Source organism: Garra rufa, chromosome 7 (genome assembly GCF_049309525.1).
Source record: "Garra rufa chromosome 7, GarRuf1.0, whole genome shotgun sequence".
NCBI lineage: Eukaryota > Metazoa > Chordata > Actinopteri > Cypriniformes > Cyprinidae > Garra > Garra rufa.
In genome coordinates this window covers 30,615,104-30,635,511 of record NC_133367.1, presented here as the reverse complement: position 1 = coordinate 30,635,511, position 20,408 = coordinate 30,615,104, and the positions used below count along the sequence as shown (strand labels likewise).

Here is a 20,408-nt window from a genome sequence, read left to right as displayed (position 1 = left end):
TTAGCCTTCTTACAGCCCTCCTCCAACAATTGAATTGAGGAATCAGGAACTCTGCAAAGAAGTCCTCACATGGGTTGACTAAGGCTGACGAGGCAACTTTTTGAGCAATTTTGTCGGGCAACTTTTGAGAGATGGTACTTTCCTCATTAAGAATGGGTAACAAGTTTCTTTTTAGAAAGGTCATGGACCCACCTGGTTGCTTGTTGACGGCAACATTGCTCAATAAGTTGCCTCGTGTATCATCATTTCAAAGGGGCTTTCACACCACATAGCCAGAAGCACTAGCCAGAATGGTGGCTCCTAGAGAACCAATTTCCCCCACGGGCCATTTTCCTGATTGCATCCGCACCGGCAGCAAGAACTCTGAAGCAGCCGACAGCGATGTCTTTATTTGTGGCATTAACAACCGTCCAAATCCAGTCAATGGAGGCTAAGAAAAGAACACAACGCTGCACAAAACAGGTAGCTAACTGCCGTTATCATTATTTTTCATGTTCATGAGGAAATTTTTTGGCTCTTATTTGGCTCCATGTTCATGGAGTTAATCAGTTGTCCTCACTATTTTTTCATGGGAGCCGCACTTGTAGAACAAAGTCAATAGGAGAGCCACTTTTACCGCGAAGTATCAAAAGTTACATCCAGTCATAAATAGCATGTCTGATTATCAACCTGTCATCCCTGAACATACAATACGCAATGCAATACAAAGGGGGTTACTCTTGAAAGTTAAAGTTATTTATTTAAAGTTATTTGCTTCTACATTAGCCCAAAAGTTTGCCAAAACAACTCTGCAGTGAGTCAATGTCTTGGAGTTAAGGGCATAGCAAGTTTAAATACCTTTCTAGTCTATTTTTCCATCTTGTAATTACACTGTTTAGGTAGTTTTTAAATATAAATTATTTGTAATAGAGAAGACACTGAATATTCATGTATTAATGTCCTCATTTAGCAAGAAGGTAGATTCACATTTAAATGGTATTTTTGCTGCTTAATATTTACAGATACTAGTCCATATCACAAATTGATTTAAGTGTAATGACCTACTTTTGGTTTAGTCATCCAAAAAGTGGGTACTTCCACCAATAGTTCTAAGAACTATGAAAAGGTTCCTCCGGTGCAAAAGTCCCTTAAATTACAGGCTTGGGAAAAATGATTCTCGATAATATTGACATCAGAGCTTAGTGCATATATGTATTAGCAAGGGGTTGTACCTGTGATACTGTGTCTGCAGGAACTGGAACTCTTCCTTAATGCGGTCCAAGGTCTCAGAGTAAGTGAGTTTCAGAGGTTGGGTCGACCCCGATGCCGCCGCAGCGGCTGCAGCTGCTGCTGCTGCAGCTGAAGCAGAGGACCCAGGGGGTGGTTGCAAAGGTGCCTATGTGGGAAAATAAAGAAGGAGAGTTAGCATCTAAAACTTTTTTAAAGCTGCTTTTAAAAAAAAGAAGATAAACTTCTGGCAACTGTCGGGCCTAAGGCAGGGATCTAGAGCCGTTAAGCGTTTCAACACTTATAATGAAACTCGGCTTAAAACAGTGAATTATGCAAAAAAAAAAAAAAAATCAGACGACTCATTCCGTGCAAACATGATTTGAGGAACTCATTGCACAGAGGTCTGTGAGCAAGATAAAGAGTGCTGTGCACATGGCAGAAATGAAGGACACTGATGAAAGACAAGCTCCCCAGAATGAGAGAGAAAGCAATGAAAGAATGAGCGAGGATGGGGGTTGGGGTAGTTCCATGACATAGGCTCCATTGTAAACGGATAAAGCATTACAGACAGATGCGTGTCTATATCACAGTGTGCCGAGGATGGGGGATTGGGGTGGGGACCATGCTCACTGCTAGAATTAAGACATTTGTTTAAAATTAAGCATGGATTAGAAGAGGGCACAAGAAAGAGGACCCCACCAAGCCAACTGAATTCCGCCAGCTCCAGCAATTAGGAGCTTGGCCTTAGGGTAATGCAGACAGACAGGCAGACAAAAGCCTACGTGCTGTACAGTAGGGCCTGTCCATCCATCTATCTGTCTACAAGCACCTCTGCTGACGAAGGTCCTCGCACTTCTCACGCGAATCTCTACTTCTAATGAGCCAAAAGAGGGGAAAACCGCCAAAAGGGACATGATTGATCAAATGTGAAAGTGCATAAGGCCCCATTACTTCAATTAGCATGGAGCATTTGGTTTTGACGGTAGTCGCATTTACTGCCAAACACTTGAGCGGCTAACCGTTGGCAAAGTGTCATAGGGTGTTATGACCTGCATTAACACTGTAAAGGCCTTGACCTAGCCAGGAATTACTGAGAAAATGAAAACCCAGTACATGGACAGTTTAAGCCTAAAGCTCGTCTTGGAGGGATGGGGACAGATGTAGCTGCAAATATCAAACAGGGGGTGGAGGGTGTCTGTGGGTAAAAGGGGTCACCCTGTGTCGTGGCAGCAGGCTTGGAGTACTTGGGGGATGTTCGAGGGGGGGTTGGACCGAACTACACAGGGAGAATGGAGCCTCTCGGCCTTCGGCTCATGGGAGACACGCCGCATTGTTAGAGACTCTAACGAGCTCCTCTCTCCAGCCCTGCATTTCAATCTGCTGTCCAGATCCCCGGGCTCTCACAGCTCTGGCCTAGCAGGGAGCACACACACACTACAATTACTCCTCACAAGCCAAAGAAAAGAGTCTGGAGAACAAGAGGAGGAAGGCCATTTGACGGGGGGAGGCGGGAGGAAGGGGGAATGACACTTGGCTCTTTTCCCTTCTTCCTCTTTATCTCCTCTCCCTCTACCCCACCCAGCCTCTCACTCTGATATTCACCTCTTTTTGCATACAGGTGCAAAGAGACTTCCGGAAGAAAGAAAAAAGGAATGACAAAGAGAGCAGGGCCTTTCGCCGAGACCAAAGAGCCAGTCGCATGGAGACCCAATGTTCATTAATTAGACATTCAGGTTTCTGAAACCACAGAGTGTCACCACCTCTGAGAGGCCATTATTGTGGTTCTTTCTATGTGTCCAGTCTCAATATGGCAGCCATTTTGATTCAATGCTCTTATAACCCTGCTTCGCAGGCTAAATCGTCTTATCCTCCATGCAACTTTCCTTGACGGCTGTCGCAATAAATGGTCCACTTGACCTCGGCAGTTTTAAACCTGGCGTGGACCCGGCAGGGCATAATTAGCAATGCAGGCCACTCTTGTATTAGCGAGAGTCATGGACAAGGTAATCTGTATTATGGAAAAACTCTGAACACCCAAATTGATTGAACTGATTAAATCTCTTATGCCATGCAGACGGCTCACACAAAAAGGTCATCTTGAGGGAGTAAGGAATTTGAAACAAGGGCCAGTGAAGAATCCCAAGTTCTCACATGACCCTTCGTAAGGAACAGGTCAGGATAAAGATATAGTCTCCTGGAAATTATAGCTTGAGCTGTCTCGATACTATGAAAAGCCCAGTATATAGATTATAGGCATGTCTAAGTCCATTTCTTTACCACACTCACAATGCGTCTTGGAAAGTGTGAGTGTGCGTGCAATGTTTTAATTTCTTTTCCTCTAATTACATGTTGTGTTGCATCAAACCATAATGATCGCCCAAATCCCCCTGCCCACCCACTTACTAAGACTCCGAACGAAGAAGAAGCTGCTAAACAATCATACACGCAGAGAGAAATCCACTGCGCCTGTGTCCACTAAGCTGTCCAAACCACAGCTTCTTTCTTTCTGTCAGAGGTCTGGCTGAGGGGCCTACAAGACTCCCACATGGCCTACACCCGAGAATTGCTACATAGCCTGTGAAATGCTGCGGCCGGCCATGATGACCGACATCCCAAAACCTGTCAACACGGTGGCCTAACCTTTGATAAAGCTGTTTCTGTTTTCACACAAATCGCTTGACGTTTCCATTCCCAGAGAATAGCTACAGAGCCCAATTTGGAATTCTCCAAACTCCTCACTGAGATCATTGTTTAAATTACGACTGAGTTGTGTATTCTCTTTAGGTGTCTTTTCATGGGAGCCTCACCAAGCAAAGCCTCAGAGGACCAGCAAGCCCGCTAATTATATCATGTTTTTCCTTAAAAAATAAAGCTTTCGCATAAACATCCACCCAAGAAAATAGGGTGGAGAAGGACTGAGGCTAAAAATAATTGGAATGGACTTTCTGCGTCTCTGAACCATTTGAAGAAGAACCTCTTTTTAGGTGTACACACAAATCCAAGGAACGAGGCGATGCTTCTGCAGCAGCGTTTGAAGTTCAGGCATTGTATATGTCATCTTTTGACTACAGTGTCAACCACCAGCAGGAATTTGCATTTTAAAGAACCTCGCCGGGAACCTAACCTAGGCGCGGCCTTGTTTCATTGATTCCGTACTCACCGGCAGCATGGAGCTTTAAGGAATGCCCCAGTAATCCCTTACTTATACGGGGGAGGGGATGTGGGGTGTAGTATGGTGCCAGGCACCTGTTTCATTAACATCACACATCTTTTCTCTACCCTCTCCGCAAGCTCGTTATTCAAATTTCCCCGCTGTCAGGATACATTAGCGGCGCCGCGACGTTGGCTTGTCAGCTGTGGTAATTGCTCTAGGTGCTTCCTTTATGAGGTAACCCGCAGCCTGTTTGTTCTTTCAGTTTCAAGGAATTCCACACTTTCTTCCAATGACTTTTGCAAGCTGAGTGTGCCAAGGCATGTGCCATGGCCGGAATGGGCCATGCCCTGATTTCATTTGGTTTCCTCTGGATACGGAAGGCTGGAGGAAATGGGAACAGTGTCAGGGGAGGAATACTAAGAAACACCTTACATGGGAAGGATAGGGGTGCTCCTCTGCTGGAGACGTCTTAGCTAGAGAAGATCTCTCCAGAAGCCAGAATTAGGACCAATCAGCAGGTGTCAGTAGGAACTACCCACTGTTTTAACCTGACGATTAAGAATTTCCACTTGATGGTCAAGTGATGTCCAATGTAATAATAATAGGTAGTCGCTGATGATGAAATAAGTGACCCTGTACCACAAAACCAGTCATAAGGGTACATTTTTGAAATTGAGATTTTTACATCACCTAAACTTTCATACATAAACATTCCATTGATGTATGTTTTTATTTTTAGATTTGGCCAAGATACAACTATTTGAAAATCTGGATTCTGAGGGTGCAAATAAATCAAAACATTGAGAAAAATCGCCTTTAAAGTTGCCCAAATGAAGTTCTTAGAAATGCACATTACTAACCAAAAATTAAGTTGTGATACATTTACGGTAGGAAATTTACAAAATATCTTCATGGAACATGATCTTTACTTAATATATTTACTTTATATCAGTGCTTCTTATGACTTGTTTGTGGTCCAGGGTCATATATGAAGTCTCATATATAAACAATCTGGGTACAAAAACCTTATTTAATCATGAAATATAGGTATGATTCTCTCTATTAGCCTAGAGTTAAACTGTGCACAACAACCACTTACTCTCTCATTCAGTGTTAGAAGCAAAAAACTGATGGACTGACTAATTAGCATGAAAATTGTTGTCTTGGTTAAGAGGGGAAATGAAGAGAGATTTTTGACTGCAGCCATCCCGACATCAAACAAAAGGTTTTGTATTAAATTGTTTTGAACAAGATGATCATTTTCGGATGTTTTAACCTTGTTCATATGCTGAGGAATGAGTGGGTTGGTTCTGTCTGTGTTTCAACCTCGTTATTCAACACATACGGTCTTATGTCAATTTCATCAAGATGTATTCACTCATAATTATGACCCTGGATAACAAAAGCAGTCCTTAATAGCACGGATATATTTATTGCAACAGCCAACAACACATTGTATAGATCAAAATAATCGATTTTTCTTTTATGTCAAAAATCATTAAGATATTATCATGTTCCATGAAGATTTCCTACCATAAATATATCAAATGTTAATTATGTATAAGTAACAACCACTTCATTTGGACAACTTCAAAGGCGTTTTTTTTGCACCCTCAGATTTGAGATTTTCAAACTGTTGTATCTCGGCCGAATATTGTCCTACCCTGACAAACCACACATCAATGGAAAGCTTTTTATTTGGCTTTCAGATGATGTATAGATCTCAATTTCCAAAAACGTACCCTTATGACTGGTTTTGTGGTCCAGGGCCACATATGGACACTCATCTACAAACTTTGCTACAATTTGGACTGAAGATCATCTCTCTGCTTATTAAGACGACAAATCTAGCTGTATCACTTCCCAACCACATCTTCATGTTTCAGGCAGTCCAAGGTGAGTAGAAAGAGGCCGTATTTAGAAGTAGCCGGGTGCCCTGGAAAAACAGGTTGGACCAATCACTCTTTCTAAGGAGGAATAAGAAAAAAAAACATGCAACCTGGTCGCTGCAGAGCAACAACTAAAAGGGGTGGAAAAGCAAAATACTTCACCTATGTACCGTGCATCTCCTTCAGTTCACGAAATTGCACACCCCAGTGGAATCTAATTTCCATCCCTTAGGAAATGAATGTCAAAGCATTCTTAGGGGAGGTTGGGGTGCTGGGGGAGGGGTGTACGGCGGTGACTGTAGGGAAACCTCAGGAAGGATTTTAACACATAGCTTGATTCAATCAGTCCAATGTTTTCAGTGATAACTGACATTTATTAAATACCGGTTGACCAATACGATAACTAGAAAGCAGGGTGACCAAAATCAAAATGTACCCAATATTCGCTATAAACACACACTGTGCACTTCATATTGACAGGACTTTTGAACTAGTCTGACACAAGGGAGATCTAACGCATATATTAATCGACCATGCAGTGCAATTATCGGCCGATTAACCTCACGTTCCAAACATTGTCTAATTAATCGGCCTAGTTGATGTATCACGAATACTAAAATCCCAACTAGCTTCCTTTAGGAAACGCTACTTGCCTTATAATAGGCAGAAACAACAGAAAATATCAAAATATGAGGTTAAATTTTTAAACTTGGAGCATAAAGTCCAAGGGTGGCTACATTAGAGGTTCATGCAGTAGTAAAATCTAATAATTAATAAACTTAAAAGGATGAAATGTGAAAACCAGTGTGGCACTCTTTAAACTTATAGTAGGCTACATCAGTGGTTAAAACAGGAGAAATACAGAGATCTGCTTTCAAGCTGAAATGAGGTACAATAACAATAACATACAGGGGAAGTAGTATCATTTAAGCATGGTTACCTTGGATATATCCCCTATAGCACATTTTAGTATGGCTTTGATCCAATCATGCCTTGGTGAGTAGCACTACTCGACCAACTACAGTTTCACAATCCATGTGAACGTTTACCCCAAATAATGAGACAAAGGGTGCAAACAGACTTTGTTTTAGCCTGTATGTGAAACATACACAAGCGCATTGCGCACTGAGACGGTTATTTTACGGAGTAGCAAGGTAACTTACCGGAGGTCGATTCTGGGGAAACATGGTGAATAACGCGTTTGTTGCGGTTTGAGGGTTTCGGTGTTGCTTTAAATGTTGTTTCAAACGAGTTTGTGCCTTTTTGTGGATCTCAGAAGCACATTTGGCCCTGTTTCGGCGGCGCCAGGCTCGGCTCACGCATTCCTCGCTCAAGACTCCCTTTGTTCTGCTTTATCGCGGGATATAAGATGCGCCCAGTCCGGTATCGAGTCCCCTCACTACGACGCACCTCGAAATATCAGAACGCACACGTTCGGCCTTCAGAGCTCTCTCCCCCGCCCTTGATGTGTTTTACTGATGAAAATAATAAAGAAACCAAGTGGATGGCCGGCTATCGTGCTCCCAAGACGCGACACTCAACGCAGCTTCTTTTGTCTGCTTCGCTCTCTCTCTCTCTCTCTCTCTCTCTCTCCTCATCCGCTCCTTCCTTTCGGATCCTCAGCTGTTTTTCAATGGGACATGCGAGTTGTTTTCTTCAAGAGAAACGCATGCCCCCCTGTGCAAAAAAAGAGAAGGGGCTTGGCTTGTGGTAACCAGAACCAAAGAGTTAAATTCTCAAGTTACACTCATTTCAGCCTGCGGTGGGAGTGGGAACCCATAAGATGCATGGATTGATCTGGTTCAGTACTGTATTTGTTTATGTATGTGGGTCAGTGACAAACAAGGACGCCTTGGGATAATTAAAAGGAGAAGTCGTTTATAAATTAGTTCCTTTTTGTTGGTTTCATACATTACAAAAATGTTTACCTTTTAGTGCTGGGCAACGATTAATCGCGATTAATCGCATTCAAAGTAAAAGTTTTTGTGTACATATGTGTGTGTACTGTGTATATATTTATATAATTTATATATAAATATATTTTTTTCTTAAATATACACACACATGTGTTTGTATTTATATATATACATAGTAAATATACACAGTACACATATTATGTGCATAAAAAACTTTTATTTTCACGATTAATCATTTATTTTCTACAAATATTCTTACTATCAAGAAAAACTACTATGATACACAACCTAATCACATTTTGAAGGAAATAATATTGAAGTTATGATGTTTTGTGGTTTGTTTTCATATTACAGTCTGTGAAATATGTGATATTTTATGGCTTTTGCAGTCACATGACAACGAAATGACTACCTGAATCTTGGTTACACCACACTAACCTAACAAAAGTGTTTCAAATATTAATAAAACTAGAGAAACTGCTTGTTTCAATGGTTCTTCTGAAGACATAAAAAGGTTGTAAACTACTTATGTCAACATTTAAACTTTATATTGAGACTTTATTTAATTTTGATGAATTCTTGACAGATAACACTACCTACAATTTTAATGAAGCCCCACACAAAATATTTAAAAAAAAAATTTTTTTTTTACTTTATATTTTATATAAATATTCTGACTATCAAGAAAAAGTACTACAATACACATGGAGTATACACAACCTGATCATGTTGAAGGAAATATTAAAATATTTAAATGTTTTGTCTACCTCTTTTTAAAATAAACAAACTGTTTGTTTTCATATTAAAGTGTGTGAAATATGTGATATTGTATGGCTTCTGCACAGTCACATGACAACAAAATGGCTACCTGAATGTTGGTTACCCCACATTAACCTAACAATAGTTTTCAAATGTAACCCTGGACCACAAAACCAGCCAGAAAGGGTATTTTTTTATTATTTGAGATTTATACATCACCTGAAAGCTGAAGAAATGTTTGGCTGAGATACAACTATTTGAAAATGGAATCTGAGGGTGCAAAAAAAATATTGAGAAAATCACCTTTAAAGTTGTCCAAATTAAGTTCGTAGCAATGTATATTACTAATCAAAAATTAAGCTTTGCTATATTTACAGTAGGAAATTTACAAAATATCTTCATTGAACATGAAAAAACGATCAAAATTAATATCTCTAATAAAATCTCCTCTGCACAAAATGTTTAAAAGTTATAGTTTTGCGATGTGTATTAAATATAGCACTCCTTTTCTGTCGGCTATTCACACGTTCTCTTCACAATGTCTAATTTTATGCACAGGATCTCGATTGAAAAATAAGGGTGCAGCTAACTGTACAATGATTGAATGAAATCTCCACGTGGGGTTTGACCCAGCCACAATCAACACTGGCTGCTTCAGCCTATGAGCGTCGAGAGCGCCCCACGTGGGGTGCGCTGACCGCTCGCTGATTGGTTTGCGTCACAATCATAGAACCCCGAACGTCAGTCAGGCTCTCAGAGAGCGACCAAGAAAAACATTTAACCCTTTCGGTGCGAGACATTCGAATTCAAATCCCTTTTGTGATGTAAAGTAGTTTTTTTCTCTCCCTCCTCTCTTTTTTTATTACTTTAAATCGCTTTGCATTGTTTCAGGGCGCCCACAATGAAATCCCACGGCTAGTGGTTTAAAACGAGGGCCTATTTCCAATGTAAATCACTTTGTGTTTAGGCCACCAGTCTGTCCATCTGTTTATGAAATATCTTGATTTTTGAAGATTCCTGAGATAGTCTGTCCGGCTTTAATTTTTTGATCTTTGATCTTGAAGACATGAAACACGACTTTGCTATAAAGATAACATGCTCGGGGGGGCAATAAGAACCAGTGTGTGACCTAAATCAAATCTCTAGTGTGTGTGTGTGTGTGTGTGTGTGTGTGTGTGTGTGTGTTGCTCTGGGTCAGGGAATACAACTTAATAAGCTTACAAAGGCATTATCACTAAGGAATATCTTGGATAAATAGTTTGAATTTTGACAAAACAATATGAACGATTCTCAAGCACGTAAATAATATAATACGTAAACGCTCTTTCAGTGTGAAGAAATGCAAAAACGCAGGAGACATTTATTAGTATTCCAGTGGCGTGACCCCTTTAGCTGGGCTCATAATTAGAGAGGCAGATATTGAAAAAGCAATTTTCCCACTGTAGAAATCACTACCTGGCAGCAGTGCGGCTGAAAAACAGAAAGAAGGGATGCGGAGGAGGAGAGAAAATAGAGGGAAGGAGGAGTGTAGAGGGATCTGCTTAAAAGAGAGATACAGATTTAGAGGATGTATGGGGACTGGAAAGGGGGGGAGGGTCATTATTGCCATTTTTTCCCATGAATTTTAATGCACAGAGCAGGTCTCCCGGCCACTGCGGTCCATATGTATTGGAGCCAGCCACATATTAGAGTCATGCTGCAGGACGTCTGATATATGATGTTTAGTGTGTGTGTGTGTGTGCGTTTGTGCAGACTAGAGAGAGAGAGAAAAGAGTATTTCAAAGGTCTGAATTCACAAAAGTTTAACAAGCGATGGTCAACATCTCTATTTTTTTGATCAGATGAGAGGAGCTTTCCTATGGAGGCAGAAACCTGAACAAAAGACATTTTTATCCCCTCCAATGTTTGACATTATTTATTCTGCAGACGTCCCTCGCAAGTAACAAACTTGATCAATGATCTTCCCCTGTAATTCACTTTCACATGCAGCCCACACAATATTGCACCAACGCCGATATGAGCATTTTGAAAAGCCGAATAGAAAAGACCAACATGTTACTTTGCTTCGTTACTGGGAAAATGTGCTTTTAGCATTCAGAGCTGGCAGTGGGGTGAATATTTGAAGAGATTGTGCATCACAAATCCACCATGAGTGACTACGGTAAACAAGGAAAAATCTTTTTAAAATCAACTTTGCACATGCCAAGTTCCTACTCGGTTGGAAAAATCGGTTGGGTTAAATACAACCCAGAGCTGGGTGAAATATGGATTGGGTTGTTTTGACCCAGCGGTTTGGTTAAATGTTTATTTTTTGGTTAAATGACACCTGTCCACAGAAGCAATAAATCAATCAGATTCCAAACTCTCCACTATGGCCAAGACCAAAGAGCTGTCCAAGGATGTCAGGGATAAGATTGTAGACCTACACAGGGCTGGGATGGGCTAAGACCATCGCCAAGCAGTCGGTGAGAAGGTGACAAATGAAAAGAAACAAAAAATAACTGCCAATCTCCCTCGGTCTGGGGTTCCATGCAAGATCACACTTCATGGAGGTTCAATGATCATGAGAACGGTGAGGAATCAGCTCAGAACTACACGAGAGGATCTTGTCAATGATCGCAAGGCAGCTGGGACCATAGTCACCAAGAAAACAATTGGTAACAAACAATGCCGTGAAGGAGTGAAATCCTGCAGCGCCCACAAGGTCCCCCTGCTCAAGAAAGCACATGAACCCAAATGAAGTTTGCCAGTGAACATCTGAATGATTCAGAGGAGACCTGGGTGAAAGTGTTGTGGTCAGATGAGACCAAAATCGAGCTCTTTGGCATCAACTCAACTCGTCGTGTTTGGAAAAGGAGGAATGCTATCTATGACCCCAAGAACACCATTCCCATCGTCAAACATGGAGGTGGAAACATTATGCTTTGTGTTTTTCTGCTAAGGGGACAGGACAACTGGGACGATGGACGGGGCCATGTAGCGTCAAATCTTGGTTGAGAACCTTCTTCCCTCAGCCAGGGCACTGAAAATGGGTCGTGGATGGGTATTCCAGCATGACAATGACCAAAAACACATGGCCAAGGCAACAAAGGAGTGGCTCAAGAAGAAGCACATTAAGGTCCTGAGGGTTCGAGTTGCCAAACGTCAGCCTCAAAACCTTAATGACTTGGAGAGGATCAGCGAAGAGGAGCGGGATAACATCCCTCCTGAGATGTGTGCAAACCTGGTGGCCAACTACAAGAAACGTCTGTCCTCTGTGATTGCCAACAAGGGTTTTGCCACCAAGTACTAAGTCATGTTTTGCAAAGGGGTCAAATACTTAATGTTGTTATTGTGTCTCTCACTGTTCAAATAAACCTACTATTGAAATTATAGACCGATCACTTCTTTGTCAGTGGGCAAATGTACAAAATCAGCAAGGGATTAAACATTTTTTTCCCTCAATGTGTATGTATATTATTTAATTATTATATTACCTAATTAATTTAACGACACTATCATAACATCTTAGTTGACGATGTTTTGGTAGTGACAGTAATTTTTTGGTCACATCACATACAGAATTTTAACTTGCACACTAAAACACTACTAAAACTTACTAAAATACAAAAAAAATTCATAACTGTTCTACAATTTTGACTATTTCCCCCAAATATGAGGAGTATGTGTTCCCTTTTGTCACTTCCAAAACAATGATGACATGTTTTGGCTGTGACTGTTCCGGTAGTGACATATTTACGGGATAACACCCCCAAAAAAATCTATGATTTCACTACCAAACCGCCACCAAAATTTTTGTAGTGACTGTTTCGGTAGTGACAATTTTAGATACTTCTGAAGCTAGCTCAAAGATGCTAATCAGCACATGGTTAGCTAGCTAGTTTTGAACAGTTGTACAAAACTATATGTTATGGAATAATTTCCCAAAAAGTGCTTAACTGCAGAAAAAAGGTGTTCGGTAGTGACACACAGATTGTTCAGACTTTTGAACACATTTACCTCAAAATGATGGGATCTACTCACCATGTAGCTACGAGAGAGAGGGACACAGGAATATTTCCTGATCATAAAGGTAGAGGTGTAGTTAAAATCAGTCTCAGCCAATAGCCTAAAACAGTAGTGACTGGAAAATGCGGGACACATTTGTTTCACATAAAGTTTTATAATTTACTTCAATTTATTTCACTTTTTTAAAAAGCCAAAAAGATACTTTTAAAGACAATGGAAATAATGGATTTCAATATCATTTTCATAAGTTGAAATTTAGGGGTTAGGGTTCGGGACAGCCACCTCCCAATTGAAAGTACCCAATAAATAATGATTTTATATATAATAAGCTATAATCTTTTAAATGTTATTGTGGGTTTTAATAGATAATAGAAGGATCTTAGTAAACATCTAAGACTGGAATATTTAAATGCTTTTTAAATGTGTTTTTTGATTTGGACCAATTCTGTAGAATGGCCCATATATTCCTTAAACACAAACACATAGCTTTCTGTTTCCCTTTCTCCAACAACATACAGTTTCCACAGTGGATATAGAGTTTCACACACTCAAATGCAAACATACCTGCACACATATATCAAACTGACAGCGGCGTCTTCACATTCTCCAATTACAGATCTATATTTAGAGCAGAAATGGTCACTTATTCGGTGACGAAGAGATAATTTGTTTGCATTTGTGCTGCTACTTTGCTCTCGGTGTGCCTACTTGACTATCTGCTTAGAAATTGTCGCAATACAAGCACTTAAAAGATGTGACCTTGCTAAGAAAACACTTAAAATCAATGATGCAAACTCCACTTTTGGATAAACTCGACGTCTAAAAGACTAAAGAGAGAAAAGGAGACAGAACCGAGCACAGAAAAACTAATGGATGAATGGTAATGAGGGTCTGCGGGAGGCGTGTGAGTATGTTGCCTGGCCAGTATGGAGGTGACTGACAGCCAGACAAGGCTGTGCTGTTGTTGTGATCCCCTCTACACACACACATACACACAAACACACACCCCTCACAGACAAGCCCCATGTCAGCACGGAGACGGCAGGCTGATTTATTGGATTCTCCTCCCCTGGGAACCCCCCTCCTTTCTCCAGCTCTCCCCCCATCCATCCATCCCTCCTCCTCTTTCCTGCTTTCCCCAGGGGGCAGAGAAGGGGTAATGACCCACATCAGCATCCACACACACGCACACACACACACACACACACACACACACACACACACACACACACACACACACACACACACACACACACACTGTCGTTCAAGCACATTTGCACCCTTCACAGGATATCGAACCTCAAAACACAGGAACCAGAAATTCCAGCGCACTAATTATTCAAAGTATAATTAAAATGATTCATACCGACAAAAACGGTGCTTCAACCTGGAACCAAGACAATGTATTTGCATATCTAGAGATAGCTATGTCTCTATAATCATAGATGTGTATCAATTATACTCTTGGCTGCCTGTCAGTTCTTTCTTTATTCGAACAAATTCATATCCAGTGACAACAGAAAACACAAAATGGATTTTCATTATTAGTATTATTATTGCATTTCTGATTTTAATGAGTGTGTGTGATGACATTTTCCTAAAACTGTCTTAATTACAAATTACAGTGAAGGATGCAATGCTAAAATATTAGCTTTTTCATTTATTGATTTAAAAAGCATAATCATCACAATCATCGCAAAAGTCCTAATTTGCTTTTAATAAAGACTGCAATCACTGTAATAACAATAATAGGCTACACACTATGTGTTATGAACTCCGGCTGCCCCCTTCTGTTCAGTCGCGGTATTGCAAAAGTAAAAGCGTCAGATTACTATTAAAATTCATGAAAGAGGCGTGATAGAGTGGTGAACATGTTGACCGTGGGCGTAACTGCAATCCTCACATTTTTTCTTTTATTTTTTCACATAGATTTTCACGCTTGGTACGTCTTCGTGTTGAGCACTTGGTACGATATGAGCTATCATGTTTGATAGCGTTAGCGGATATCGCGGTGTTTTGTTGTTGTTGTTGTTGTTGTTGTTGTTGTTGTTGTTGTTTTGCGCGTTGTAGGCTAGTAATTATAGTTTATTGACTTTAATAATAAGGCGAAATTATGCATTTTGTACTTGTTGAATAAAAAATCAACACTGCTTGTTACTCAAAGTTGGAAAGACACGATAAAACGTTATCTCAATAACACACACACGGTATATTTTTTGGTAATTAACCATGTTTTATAGATGAAAAGGGTATACATGAATGTTGAGGTGTGATGTTGAATGGGTTTTTGTAAAATCGTATAGTATGACTCAGGCTTTTGTACACGTGGTTCTATGGTGTAATGGTTAGCACTCTGGACTTTGAATCCAGCGATCCGAGTTCAAATCTCGGTAGAACCTATGTTTTTTTTCTTTTCTTAAAGTGTTTAAATAGTAGGCTAATATGCAGAAAACATGTCAGAGCTGGACGAAATTTAAATATAAACGATTAGGACAACAGAACAAATGTGTGGTCTACGGCTAACATACATGGCTTAGCATACTGATTACTTTTTAATAACAATTTTTAACCAATGGTTTCGTAAATTAAACGTTTGATATTATTTCGTCATAAATATTTGAAATGTTGTATGCTACACTTTGACAATCTCACTATGTAACATAAATCAGCCAGTGGTTTTCCGATATCACCTCAGAAATGAATACAGTGGTTATTCATGTATAAACTGTGTTTTTAATCGACGATAATCGAGTCAAAAGATTTATGTTTGACAGTCTGACTGTAGAAACTTTTGAGGAATAACTCCTAAATAAACCAGTAAATTAAAACTCCAGCCAAAGTAGAGTTTTCAGGCTATAGTCAAATAAGATTTAAGGTGTTATACTTCAAATGTCCGGGAGGAGTCAGTATATCACATATTACATAAATGTGGGAAAAAGGGCATGTTTGAGTTCATAAATGTGACCCTGGACCACCCAACCATTAATAAGGGTACATTTTTTTGAGATTGACCTGTAGATTGAGATTTAAAGGAGAAATAAGCTTTCCATTGATGTATGGTTTGTCAGGATAGGACAATATTTGGTTGAGATACAACTACAGTAGTCATCATTTGAAGTGGATTAAAACCTTTCATCAAAGTGATACTATACTATATTTGAAAACCTGGAATCTGGGTGCAAAAAAATCTAAATACTGAGAAAATTGCCTTTAAAGTTCTTAGCAATGCATATTACTAATCAAAAATTACATTTTGATATATTTATGGTAGGAAATTTACAAAATGTCAAAATATGGAACATGATCTAATGATTTTGGCATAGAATAAAAATTTATAATTTTGACTTATACAATGTATTTTTGGCTATTGCTACAAATATACCATGCTGCTTAAGACTAGTTTTGTGGCAATGTCTTTATTTATAAATCATTTAACCTTTCAAAACATTTCCAAAGCACCCAAAGATAAGTTTTGTTAGATTTAGCTAATGTCTGGTATACCTAAGAAACTCCTATGCATATACACTATATGTCCTCTGTGTTTCTCATATTCCTTCCAGCATTAACTTTTTGCATTTTAAAATACTCAATTTGTCTCTTCTGTCCAGCCATAGTACTCCTATTTTTCCCCTTTACCCACTATCTCCAGCCTGCTTGGCAGGTTAACAGACACTGTATTTTCAAGGCCGAAGCCATGCTGCCCAGTCAAGATGTTTCTTGTGGATCCTCTGACCTCACTGGAAGCCAAACGTACCCTCAGAGTTAGCTGGACGTCTGGCCTTCAGGCTCAGAGGTACAATGTACATGACTGTAATTTGAAGGCTGAAGGTACTTGACCACCACTACATATTTAGATATAGGTGTCTGAATTAATAGTCTGGGTGTAGTTAGGCTAGGTGTTCACTGAATTATAATCCACTAAATGATGAATGAGCAATGAAAAAGTCTACTTCTAAATGTGGAAACCTTCCTGCGTTTGGCTAGTCAAAGAACTGTTGCAATTTTTGGTACTGTCGACCAATTGCAAAGTGTACAACCATCCAATGTGTTTTACCTGTAATAATTCCTCACAGAGCCGCAGAGAACAGCAGCAACAGTTAGCGAGTATAAATATATAAACCCATCCAGCCAGTGGTGGGTATGGCCAGGAGCCAGGCATCACTGACCCCTGGGCTGAAAGAAGTGTAGCATTGTCTCTCTGGGCCTCCGGCTCTGTGCATTTCAAAATGAACAGCAGATCCCTTCTGGATTATTTACTTTTGCCAGGCTATACCACATATGACTCAGAATTAATACAACTTCCATTTTCCTACAGGAAGGAGGCATTTTTGGCCAGTAATGAACTGAATAGAAAATAATTACAATAATTTTAGCATATTTTTGTAGCTGTTGAGATGTAACGTTATTCATAAAGAGAAAACGAGAAAACCTGACATTTTGAAGATGAACAAAGTTCATCAAAGATATATAGCAACAAGGCTGCTGACATTGTAAACAATAAAAAAGAATAAGAAAGAAATAAATAAAACTAAAAAAAAACGTACTCACCAAAAATACTGTGAAAATCAGCCCTCTTTTTCTGTTTAATTAAATTAGCGATTACAAATGGTTTATTATGCGGCGCTCTGGAATATTTGTTTCTGATTGGTCAATCGCGGCATTCAGCGGTCAGAAATTTCCTCATGTTTGCATAGCAACGCTGTGTATCAGCCCGCTCATTGGTGGAACAGAAACCGGCGCCAATTTCATGTCTCCTATCAACACGAAATGGGAGGAGCTAATAATAGCAGGCTCAGTGTAGTGTTTCATGCGACCGCGATTGCCGCCATTTCGCCTGAGTTATCGATTGTGTTGAGAACGACCTCGATAATATACAGGTATGTTTATGATTTCAAAAGGCATATTGAGCTTAAAAATAAATTATAGTATAAAAACAACTGCCCTTTTGAGGGAACACCAAATCAGCTCTTACGAAAAGTAGTTTAACCATAGTTTAACCATGGTATTGGTAGTAAAACTGCGGTTATACAAAACCGTAAGTATATTTGTAGCAATGGCCAACAATGTATGAATTAAAATTATCAAATTTTCTTTATATTATATTCTAAATATTAGGATATTAAGTAAAGATCATGCTCCATGAAGATATTTTGTACATTTCCTACTGTAAATATATCAAAATTTAATTTCTGATTTGTAAGAACTTTATTTGGAAGGCGATTTTCTCAATATTTTGATTTTTTTCAAAAAATATTTGACCTTTAGATTGCAGATTTTCAAATAGTTGTATCTCAGCCAAATATTGTCCTATCCTAACAAACCATAGAATCCATACATCAATGGAAATCTTGTTTATTCAGCTTTCAGATGATGTATAATCTCAATTTAAAAAAATTTGACCCTTATGACTGGTTTTGTGGTCCACAGTCACAGATGGTAATCAATGTGCCAAAAAAACATGGTTACTACACTTTTACTACAGTAAAACCATGGTTAATTTTCATAAGGGAGAGCCATTTTTAACAGCTCTTCAAAGAATGATGTTAGCGAACACGAACTCAGCCAAATAAAACGTAAAATAGACTATAACATAAAATGCTGTTCACCCCAGCTAAAAAAATCATCCTGGCAAGTCTAACTTCGCAAAATTGAACAGTATTGTGTATTTTAAGGTTGTGGTAAGTCTAAATGCCTATCATCGAGAGTACAAAACAACTGAAGGAAGAATTTTGCAGAATGTGACATGCTTACTGAGCCATCTTCACGCAAAATGGCAGCCAAATTAACTGCTGAGGAGATACCAACAATACATAGCTGAAATAGCTCTGAACACAGTTATGTTACAGCAGACATAAAATCATCCCCATAAGGAATAGAGGTGCTAACTTTGTTATAACAGCTTACTTTGGCTTTCTTTGACATCTTCTAGAGCCTGATCTTGCATAAGCTGAGAGGAATCAGGCCAGATGGAAATCCACAAAATAACAACTTACATTTGAGGTAGAGGAGCACAACATGATAGAGAGTAACAAGAGGGTTTTTGTCTTACCATTAGCATTTAGGAACACAAGGATAGGATGGAAGCTTTGTTAGCATGATCCGGACCAGTCAGTGCCTACTAGTCTACGTTATAGACATTTTTCCTGAACGCGGAAGCCAGTTTATTAAAAAGCAAATTGCTCTATAGCGCCATTACTTTGCAATATCGCAATGACTGTCATTTGTCAGTGCCTTACTCTTCAAAGTTTAATGAGTGTGTAGATGACACAAAGCTGCTGACGTTAGCTACATTAAAAACAGATGGACGCTATTTGAATGGGTTCCTATGAAGACTGGAACAGAAGAGCATCCAATCTGACGTTAGAATTGGTAATGGCTGCGCTCATCGTTTACTCAGGAAAAAGGTCTAGAACACAAATAAATAACTAAGCTTGTGCAACTACAGAGCTGGTAATTGGTGGTCTAATTAAACTCGTTTTAAAGCTGACTCATTTTGACCATCTCATTTGTAGTCAGTCATGGCTGAATAAATGGCCAACATTAAATGCCTGGCTACTGCAGTGCTGGACTGACAGGTAAGTGCCCAGCAGAACATGGCTTAAGTAAACACTTGCAAACCAAATAAGATCAAAAGTGTTTGACAGCCACTTCTAGCTGATATGTCCTTTACAGTATGTAAAACATAAGTTTACATGTGGACTGAATTCATTCGCATTCATGCTTACATAAACATATTATTGACATAAATCTTCTAGATTAAAATATGCTAACTGGATATGCAAACATTAAATGTAGCATATGCTGATGTTTGTCCGAAGAATGCAAATGTAATCTAAATAGACTCCATTAGGTCATACAGTTGAGGTCAAAAGTTTACATAAAAGACATTTACATGTAGTCCACAAGAGAAAATAATAGTTGAATTTATAAAAATGACTCTGTTCAAAAGTTTACATACACTTGATTCTTAACACTGTGTTGTTACCTTAATGATCCACAGCTGTGTTTTTTTGTTTAGTGATAGTTGTTCATGAGTCCCTTGTTCATCCTGAACAGTTAAACTGCCTGCTGTTCTTCAGAAAAATCCTTAAAGTCCCACAAATTCTTTAGTTTTTCAGAATTTTTGTGTATTTGAACCCTTTCCAACATTGACTATGATTTTGAGATTCATCTTTTCACACTGAGAACAACTGAGGGACTCATATGCGACTATTACAGAAGGTTCAGATGCTCACTGATGCTTCAGAAGGAAACACAATGCATTAAGAGCCAGGGGTGAAAACTTTTGAACAGAATAGAGATGTGTACATTTTTCTTATTTTGCCAAAATATCATATTTTTTCATTTAGTACTGCCCTTCAGAAGCTACAGAGGATAGTTACATGTTTCCCAGAATACAAAATAGTTACATTTACCCTAATCTTTAAATTCAAAAGTTTTTACCCCTGGCTCTTAATGCATTGTTTGAAGCAT

At 39.2% G+C, this 20,408-nt stretch overlaps 1 protein-coding gene and 1 non-coding gene across 5 annotated transcripts in view; one reads left to right on the top strand and one right to left on the bottom strand.

The window, feature by feature from the left end:
- The window catches only part of tle2a (TLE family member 2, transcriptional corepressor a), a 41,719-nt gene extending 33,824 nt beyond the window's left edge, over window positions 1–7,895 (bottom strand). For all 4 annotated transcript variants that reach the window (XM_073843807.1, XM_073843804.1, XM_073843805.1 and 1 more), the window contains exons 1-2: window positions 7,416–7,895; window positions 1,212–1,375 (exon numbers count right to left, since the gene is read on the bottom strand). In XM_073843807.1, coding sequence (XP_073699908.1) covers window positions 1,212–1,375; window positions 7,416–7,439 — 188 coding nt within the window. In that variant the 5' untranslated portion in view covers window positions 7,440–7,895. The remainder of the gene's footprint in view (window positions 1–1,211; window positions 1,376–7,415) is intronic.
- Window positions 7,896–15,262: 7,367 nt separating this feature from the next.
- Window positions 15,263–15,334, top strand: trnaq-uug (transfer RNA glutamine (anticodon UUG)). Its single transcript has one exon. It is a non-coding gene; the product is annotated as a tRNA-Gln (tRNA).
- The last annotated feature ends 5,074 nt before the right edge of the window (window positions 15,335–20,408 follow it).